Raw genomic sequence first — 9,977 nt, forward strand, 5'->3', positions numbered from 1 at the left:
CTGAAGCTTTGTTTTTGTACTGTGTCTAAGCAGGATAAAGATGCGACAGGAAAAGCTTATAGGATGCAGTATTTAAGAGAGGGACAGAGAGACAGAGACCCAGAGAGAGGAAATGAGTGTTCCCATATAGCTCATAGCTATGCCAGCTTTATTACTGAGAGAGTCTGTTACAGATAACAAAGTAATTTTAGAGGAGTTGACATGGCATCATTTTATCTTTTATCTGGAGTAGCACAGAGAAATATACTTGGCCAAATCTCACAAACGCGCATAAAGGGAAGTGGAGGTGTGGCTCAAGTGGTAGAGCACCAGCCTTGAACAAAAAGGCAAAGCCAAACTGTGAGGATCTGGGTTCAAGCTCCAGTTCTGGCACATGCACATGCATATACACATGCACATGCATGCACCCGCGTGCGCGCACGCACACACACACACACTTTTTTTTTTTTTTTTGACAACAGTGTTCTCAATCTTGGACATTTCTGAGAATTGCCCTGAACCTTTGGCAATGATCCCCTGGTTCTTTGACATTCCTTTCCAGTATATCTTCCTCTAGATCTCTGTTTTCCTCTTCTCCTGTCAGAGGTCCTTTTCGTGCTCAGGCCTTCTCTCATGGTTCCCTGACACCCTCCTCCACTACTTTCCCGTTTCCCAAGTGCAACCTTTTGCCATTTTTAACCTATCCTTCAGATCCTACGTCATTTGCTGCTGTGCATTTCTTGGAAGTGTCCTCTAGCGCAGGCTCCACCTTTGGGAAGTTGGAGGTGCAGATCTGGAACCACTGCCTGCTGATTCCAGGCTTCTGAGCCCCTTCCATGGGTAGTGTGAGTAGGGCAAGGGTACAGCTGTGGAGCGCTTTGCATTCCAGAACTCCAGCAACTGTGCTGTGCTCAAGACTCCAATGCCTATGCTATGTATTCACTGACCACATCTTGCTGAGCACCCATTAGTTGCTGTGCAGAATGCCAAGAGTCAAGCATTCCTCGAATAATATATGATCTCAAATGGTGTTGGAAGACATGTGTATGTGTGTGTGTGTAACTATTTATGATGCAAAATATGCCATGGGCAGATGTCAGTGAAATGAAATACATGGTGGCGGGAACCACATCCCTTCCCTGCTTAACTCCTTCCATAATTTCTTCTTAGGTCAGGACCCAAATCTCCTGCTACAATTTCTGCATTTCACCCCTCCCTCATATTGTAACATACATATACTGCCCACATTTTCTTCACACTGGCCATTTCCTTGCTTCTCTGATTCTGGGACTCTTCACAAGGCCAATTCATTATCCCCACCTCACAACCCCATCCTTTTGATTAATATGGTATCTCTCTGGGATGTCTGAATCAGGTCAAATTCTTGCTCCTAGTTTTTGCATGGCATTATCTCTCCATGCAATTATACCTTTATTTGTGCTACAAGCTGGATGGATACTTGTCTCCCTCCTAGATCCCCAACTCCATGAGAATGGGCCCCCAAATGCTGTTCCCCACTTTGTCCCATATGCTTGGTATGTCTAAGGAGTTCATTATGTATTTATTGATACTGGGTGCTGGTGGCTCACACCTGTCAACCTATCTACTCAGGAGGATAAGATCTGAGGATCACGGTTCAAAGCCAGCCCAGGCAGGAAAGTCCCTGAGATTCTTATCTCCAATTAACCAATAAAACAGCTAGAAGTAGAAGCATGGAAGTGATGGGACAGTACCCAGGCACTGAATTTAAGCCTCAGTATACTACACTACGCTATATTACACAGACACACAGACACACAGACCTGACTGAATAGAGGAAGTAATGATGATTTGTTGAATATTTGAAGAAGTGGGTGACAAAGAACACAAGGCCTGAATGATAAAGAGAACTTCAACAGGCAAACGTGGAAGAGGATGGCATTCCAGCAGAAGAGAGGTCATGGAGATGGGGATGGAGAGGGTGTCAAAGAGATCTGGGAATACATAAAGCACAGAAGATAGACCCAAGAAGGCACGTGACAGGCAGGGTATAGAGGGTCTGGGATGTTAAGCTGTGATGGATTTAATTCTGAGGGGATGAGGAATCAGTGAAGATTTGTAAATGGAACTGACAAGACCAAAGCTGTTGTGTTCATTAGTTTCACGTGAGGAGGGGGTAGGAGAGGGACTGATGGGGAGAGGGGGATGAGAAAGAGGTGAAGGACTGGAGAGACCCTGCACAGGGGACCTGACCTTGGATAGTCAAATGCTTTCCACATGCTTTTCCAGAACCACACTTTCCTAATTCCCAGAAGTCCAGCCCAGCAATGCCCTTCAGAGCTAGGGCTCAGTGTCTCCTGTGGCCTGTGGTGGGAATATGATTTTTTTCTCATTTCAAGCATCAGACCACAATGTGTCTTTTACATGTTAGTCGCTCAATGAGGTTCTGAATGATAGAATAAGCCAAAGAATCCCAAGGACCAGGAAACATGGGGAAATTGGCATTGCCATTAACAAGAAAAGCTGCTTTGGGTAAGGGAACACTGCTGTGCTTGGTTCAGCCCTAGAATGTAATTAGAGTCAGGAAAAAAAAAACACAAAACAGCAAACCTCAGAAACAAAGACTTGGACAAGAGGGATGGTAGGATTTCACTCAATGGCTACTTCCCTATTTGGAATCTGAGTGCCCTATTAAACTAGCTAGTCTGAAGACATTCCATCTTGTCATACAGTGTGGCGATCCAGGGAGAAGGCTTCTCATAGGATAGGAATCAAGAGTGATCCCAAACTAAGGAGAAAGAAAAGAGAAAGAAAATCCATTTTCCCCAGCCACCCAGATGCCAACATCCCCAAACACCCGAGATGTTTTGGCTTTGAGGAAGCAGAAGTCAATCATTGCCTGCCAGGCCACGACCTGAGGTCACTAAGACATATCACCTCCACTTCCACCTGCACAAGAGATTCGCTGCTGGGCGAGCATACACGGCGTACCAAAAATCCACAGCCTCTCTCACCAGTCACCACCTGACTCTCACTCCCATGTCCCTATGAGGGCAAGGGCTTGGATATTCTAGCATTGCTATGTCCCAGGGGTCAAGAGCTTTATAAGGCAGATGGCCAATACTGATCACAGGAGGACGGAGTATAGTAAAAGGACGCTCAGTTCAGAATCCTAGCTATGCCATGGACAGAGCAAGTGAAGCCCTTGGGCAAGTTCCCACTTTTCCCCATAGAATGGGAATCTCAAGTCTTTACAGAGTTGCTGTGAGGACTGAACAAGACAGTGGGAGCAATATGCTTGGCACAATGCAGGCCCACAGACCACCAGCCACACTGTAGCTACCTTGGGGTCATCGTAATGTCTGTCTCTCCTGTGCTCTGGTGAAGAAAGGCCTATCATGAAAGCCCCATACAATCAGCTTCTATTGAATTCGGTCACCAAACCCACTCCATACATTTGACCTCTCGCTACATTAAAGACGGAAAGGCACAAAGCTCACACTGAAAAACTCTTGAGCTGGAAAGAATCCGCCCTTGCACCATGCCAGTTCCCTTTAGCGTCATCACTGGTGCAGAAGCCAGACTCATTCCACCTGCTGATCTTGCATGTGGGAGGGAAAGGAAAAAGGAAAGGAGGACAATCTACAGAGAGAGGGAAGATGTGGGCAGGCAGGGGACAGGCTCATGATCGCATGGTAAACACTGAGTCCTGCCTCCCAGCCTGCGTCTTCCTCCTCCTGCCCCTGGGCCCATGGAGAGATGTCTCTGATCAGGGCTATTCAAACATACAGAGGACATGATGATGCTAAAGCAAAGAAGTAAAGTTCTCTAGTCACTGCCAAACAAGAGATAAAGGCAGTCTGGTTCGGATAAATGACTTCCAGTGGAGAGGAACTCACTCATCTCTTCTTTTCTTCTGGACCAGTATCCAATGCAAATGAACTCAGAAACGCACCCCCCCCTTCTTTCACCAGATCTGGAGGAGGACAAGTACCCAGGGCAAACAGAGGCAGGCAGATGGGTGTCTGCAACCTTTCAACTGTCTCCCTGGTAACAGGCTTGAAGAAGTCAAGAGCCCAGAGATGGGAGAGACTGAAGACTCACAGAGCAGGGAGACCTGGGCAACTTCTAAAAGGACAAAGCCATGTCAAAGAGAGAGGACTTGCCTCTAGGCAGGGAACTTCCAGCTCTTTGTTCATGGGGATGTTTCGGGTTCCCAGCTTTAAAGTGTGGCTTGGGGACGGTGGGTAATTTAATTAAACATTACCACGGCCTGACTGAGGTTGCCTGGGAGCTGGTGGCTTAAAGTTCCTACCCTGTCACCGTCTGATCAATGAGCTATAGTGAGAGGAACTGTGTGTATTGGTGGGGAAAGGAGAGGGGAGGGCGCTCAAGACCCCAGATACCCATAGATTTTGAAGCTACTTTGACAAGCTCCTAGACAGACCCAGCATTCCTGGGAATTCAGCCCAGTGGCTACAGCATCCAACACACAGCCTGGTAGAGAGGAGACAGGAAGATTGTTAGCCTTCTGTATATGCTGTAGAAATGAAAGAACGACACCACAGCAGTGTGGCTAGGAAACACACACTATGGGCCTATCTTTAAAAGGTTCTTGGTTGGACAGAGTGGTGCATGTCTGTAATCTCAGCATGTTGGAGGCTGAGGCAGGAGGACTAGGCTCTATAGCAAGACCTTGTCTCAGAAATCAAATTGCATGTGGGAGGTGAAGCAGGGCTGGGGAAGTGCTTCAATAATCTAATCACAGAACGGGCTTGTCCAACTTGTGTGAGGCCTTAGATTTCAATCATTCACTAATACCTCCCCTCTCCCCCCCAAAAAACCCCATGCAGGGCTAATTCTCCCCCATATATCTAAATTCAAGGAGTCCCGGCTTCTGTTAATCACTAGGCAGTAGTCAATCTGCCTTTAGGGAAGAGGGATAGAAGTCTGAGGGAAATTGTTTGGGTCCTTTGTAACAGGTTTCTCAATAACTTTCACCTGTATGGAAGTTTCCTCTAGATCGTGACACCTCCCAGTTCCTGGCCCAGCAGATTTCACTCAAACACACATTACATCTCTGCTCTTTCAAGCAGTGAGCTTGGGGGAGTGGGCCCGGGACCTGTGTATCACTGGGGTTGGAGCTTCTACCACATGCTACAGAGATCTAGATACAGCCAGAATTCCAGAAACAGCCCTCCACCTTGCCACGGACATAGAAAGGATAACATTTGCTGTTTTTTTTTTTTTTTAAATTTTGATCAGGACTGGAATTTCCTATCAGGTGGTCTCCCTGGCCCTACTCCCAGACCCCACAGCTGCCTCTGACCCTGACACCCTCACCCCTCACTTCTACAACCTCTACCCAAGTTACACAATGCAGCTTCTCCTCCCTCTCAGCCACACCACATAATCAATCCTCTTTCTCAACCACCCCACATTCCTCCATATTCTCTCCTCCTAGTCTTTCCCCTGCTCCACCTCCCTTCCTTCTCCACCAGTGTAGAAGCTTGCCAGATGCTAAAACTTCTGGAATCTCTCCCCCCCATAAAGCTTCCCTCCCTTCTTTCTTTCTCAATCCACTAGTGTCCCTGGCACGAAGATTGTTTGGGAGTTCTGACTAAAGGCAGGGACAAGAGGGAGGAGATGCCTCTTTCCCATGACAATCCTAATTAGCACACAGGATGTGAGGGCTGAGAAGTCCAGCTCAGGCAGCTGTTCCTGGAGCCACAAGGTCCTCCCCCTCCCCTGGTCATGGGCTCCCCTCCCTCCCTGCCACACCTGTCTCTCCAGGATGGGGTGGTGGTGGTTTACACACTTAGAAAAGCACTGCCAGAATCCCAGAAACACCCTCCACCTCGCCGCCACTGACGAAATGACTGGAAGACAGGAGACTTGTCCCTATCATCTCAATTATACCAGGATAGACTGGACCAAATCATGAAGAGGTCGCCTTGGTGCCGGCCTGTGGCCCTCCTCCACCCTTCCTGCACCTGATCTGGGGGAGAAGGCCGGCTGGGGAGTGGAGGGTTGGGGTGGAGGAGAGTGGGGTGTGTGTGTGTGGGGGGTGGCCTTCATGGCTGGCAGCTCATTAATTCTCTGGGAAAGAAAGGGAGTTTAGTGCTATGGGAGTCCGGAGGATGGCTAGGGGATAGTTACTCCTTACGAGCCTCCCCCGCCACCCCCCTTTCTCCGGGGACAAAGGGAATGGCTTCCTTGCCAGGCATTCCACAGCCCCGTTCCTCCCCCTCCCCCGGTCCTGGCCTGTTGCTTCTCGGCTTGGAGGAGGCCGGGCCGAGGCACTGGAGAAATGTCATAGCCTCCAGGATGTTCTGTCTCTTCGGAATCCCCGGACTCCATTCTCTCCTTCCATGACGTACCCCGTGGGGGGCCTGATCCTGGCTACACTCGGGGGAGGGGGGGTGCGGGATTCCTTCAGCTGCTGCCAGCCCCCCCCCCCCGTTCTTCACACACCGAGGCTTTCCTCGCGCGCACCATCACAGGGGGCCAGAGGCACGAAGGAGGCCGAGGAGGAGGCCCCGGTGGGTGGAGGCCCTGGGATGCCCGAGGCCAAGCAGGTGGGAACAGCCGAGGGTGGAGAGCCAGGGAAGACTCCAGCCAGCCAGGGCTGGAAAGGGGGCGTGAAGGGGAAGGGAGCCCCCTTCCGGGCCCCGATCACCGCTAGCAGGTGCTGGTTCGGCGGGGGTGTGCGTGTGGTGTGTGTGTGTCTCAGGGCGATCCATCAGCGCCAGCCCCCCCCCCCCCGCCCCATCCCGTGATCGAAGCGCACGGAGCGGCCGCCGGGCGCGCCGGGGCGCAGGACGCGGGCGGCGGGCGACTCACCCGTGTCTTGCCGGAACTGGTTCATGGACTGCAGGTCGATGATGTAGGGCGCCAGGCGGCCGTCCACCTGGCCCAGCACCACGCTGCCCCCCGCGCGGGGCCCGGCGCGGACCACCGCCTCGATGTGGTGGCTCACGGCGGGGCTGTAGGGCCGCCAGCGGCCGTGCTCGTTCAGCCATTCCCAGACCACCACGGCCGAGGCCAGGAGCATGGCGAGCCCGGGGCTGCGCCGCCCGGGCCCCGAGCCCCCGATCTCCTCCGCTTCCTCCGGCGCCGCCGCCTCGGGGCCTCGACCGCGCCCCCCGCCCCGAGCCCCGACGCCCCCGGCAGCCTCAGCCGCGGCCCATGGGCTCCGCCCCAGCCGCGCATCCACCGCGGCCCGAAGACCCGGGCTGCCGGGCTCGGACCGCGCGCCGCCGCCGCCGCCGCCGCCGCCGCCGCCGGGCTCCGCCGCCGCTGCTGCCGCTGCTCCGGGGGTTCGAGTCGCTTCATGCAAATGCCCGGCTCCGTGCAAACAGGGCCCCGCCCGGCAAAGCCTCCCGGCCGGCCGCCGCCGCCGCCTCCGCCGCCGCCGCCGGGCGAGGACCGAACCCGCGCACCAGTTGCGCCTCGGGCTTTGCAAACCAGCGGCCGGGCGAGAGGCAGCGCGCTGCGCGAGGCGCGCGGCGAATGGCACGCGCCGCTCCGGGCGCCCCGCCCCGGCTCCCGCCCCGCCCCGCCCGCCCCGCCGCGGGGAGAGCGCCCCCTCCCGGTGGGGACGCCGCGCAGTCCCCGCCCGGAGCCGCCGCTGCCCGGACGGGCGCCAGGCAAACCCGCGCGCGCCCCCCACCCCGCACCCCCTCCCCAGGCTTCCCCCGTGCTCGGACCGCAGCCACGGGGCAGCCTCGTTCCAAATACAAATATATTTAAAAATCGGATTCCTTCTTCTTTTAAAAAGAAGACGCCACGCAGACGCCGCAGCCCAGGTCGCATAGGCACGCGTGCACACACAGGCACGCGCGTGCGCGCACACGCGCGCGCCCTCACGCCCCCCTCGCTCGGCCTGGGATTACCTCATCCTCGGCCGGCCGCATCCTTAGCTGTCCGTCAGGATGCAGAAGCCACGCCCCTTGGCGCCGGCTGGCGAGGCCCCGGAACTCCTCCGCCCCCTGCTGGTCCTAGGCGTGGCGTGCGCACCACTGGCCGCTGCCTGGGTACCCACTGAACCACCTCTGCGAAGGGCACCCAGCAGCAGGATGCGGCAACGTGGCCAATGATGGGGCTATGATGGGGTCCACGTAGAGAGCCGTTGCGGGTTTTCTGGCCTGTTTTAAGAGTCCACAGGACAGGGGCTAACTCGATCAATTCTGTAGTATTTTTTTTAAGGGGTAGGTGAGACACTAGGACACACAGAAGACAGACTTGGCTATTCTGATCACCAGTAGTCAAGGTGGAAAATAATCTCAATGGGTTCTGACTGAAAGGAAGATCCAAGTTGGAATTGTATGTTCGTGACTGGTATGGTAGAACATACCTGAAATCCCCGTGTTGAGAGGCCGAGGGCAGGTGAATTGTGTGTTTGAGGCCAGCCTGAGCAAAACAAAAGAATTACATTAATCTTGTCAGAGCACACACTTTGTTCCTCTGAGTCTGAAATCACATGAAACAATGAATCCATTTTGTCAAGATTTAAGACAGGATATGGAAAATGAAAATAAATTATGTGCTGGAGAGTGAGATTACAAATCTTTTTGACACAATTATTTTTTTCCATAATATCATATGATGTTTTTATGTTTTGGAAGACAGGAAGAAAAACCAGACTAGATAACACAGGAATGTCCAGGTGCTGCAAGCCACGACCAGATAAGAGAATGCTTAACAGATGTTGAAGTGACAGCTGTTAAGATGAATGGGAGGCAGAAAGAGACTTTTATCTATCTGTGTCCAGCCGGATTCTGCAACTGGTCTTCTCTTCTATTTGCTGTGCTAAACAAGCCAGAGTATTGCGGCAGCATTAAAATGTCTGATATCAGGGATACATTGTCTCCATGTACTGAAACATGTCACAATGAAACCTTGCCTTCCACAACTAATGTATGCTAATACAAAATCTTTAAAAGAAAATATGGACTGGATGGACACTGGTGGTTAATGCTTGTAATCTTAGCTACTGGGGAGGCTGAGAATTGAGGATGGTGGTTTAAAGACAGCACGAGAAGAGTCCATGAGACTCTTTATTTCCAGTGAACACCAATGAACAAAAAATCTCAGTGATATAGCGTTCTTTCCCCCTCCCCATTCTGTGAGTGTATAATTTTGATATCCAGGTAATACTAGTTTCACGTTATGAATTTGAAATATTCCAGCATGTTCTCTAGAACTGGTATTAATTCCTTTTTAAAAAATTCAATAAAGTTCCAGTAAAGCCATCTAGGCATGAGATTTCTCCCCAGAGGCTTTTAAGTTCCAAATTAAATTTCCTTTAATAGTAATGGCACTACTCAAGTAATGATTGCACACTGATTGAGTTGTGGTAGTTTTCATTTTTAAGAAATTGATCTATTTAGCATAGAAAGTGATCTATTAGCTGTTGAGTTTAGGTGTGTAGAGTTGTTCAAGAATTCTGTTATTACACCTTGGATGTCTTCAGTGTCTAAAGTCATATGATCATTTTATTCATCATATCAGTATTGGTAACTTGTCATCTCTATCTCCAAGTCTCTCTCTTTCTCTCTGTCTCCCTCTCTCTCTTTCCTCCCCCTTTTCTTTTACACCTCTTGCTTTACGATTTCCTTCCTTCACCTACCTGGTTTGCTCTTCTATTTAGGCTTTTGAGGTGGCAGCTTAGGTTATGGATTGGAGAAGCATTTCTATTTTAAGCACTTAAAATAATCCATTTCCCCTTTGACCCTGACCTAGGTTTTCCCCTCACACTTTGGCACATTTTATTTATACCTTTTATCCCATTTGATGTATTTTTAACATTTCCTTTGAAGCATCCTTGGGCCCATGCATTATTTAGAAAAGTATTGCTTAGTTGCCAAATGTTTAGAGATTGTCCTGTTATCTTTGTCATGAATTTCTAATTTGATTTATTGAGTCTACTGAGCCAACACTTCAAACTTCTAAAAACTTACTGGGATTTGTCTTATGACCCTGAATATGACCTTTCTTTCTCCAGGTGCTTGACAGGA

At 51.1% G+C, this 9,977-nt stretch overlaps 1 protein-coding gene across 1 annotated transcript in view; it reads right to left on the reverse strand.

The window, feature by feature from the left end:
* Dtx4 (deltex E3 ubiquitin ligase 4) overlaps positions 1-7,215 on the reverse strand; it is a 37,354-nt gene extending 30,139 nt beyond the window's left edge. The window contains exon 1 of the mRNA XM_070032254.1: positions 6,802-7,215. Coding sequence (XP_069888355.1) covers positions 6,802-7,012 — 211 coding nt within the window. The 5' untranslated portion in view covers positions 7,013-7,215. The remainder of the gene's footprint in view (positions 1-6,801) is intronic.
* Positions 7,216-9,977: the final 2,762 nt, after the last annotated feature.

Source organism: Dipodomys merriami, unplaced genomic scaffold (genome assembly GCF_024711535.1).
Source record: "Dipodomys merriami isolate MVZ:Mamm:240054 unplaced genomic scaffold, mDipMer1.0.p SCAF_21, whole genome shotgun sequence".
Taxonomy (NCBI): Eukaryota; Metazoa; Chordata; class Mammalia; order Rodentia; family Heteromyidae; genus Dipodomys; species Dipodomys merriami.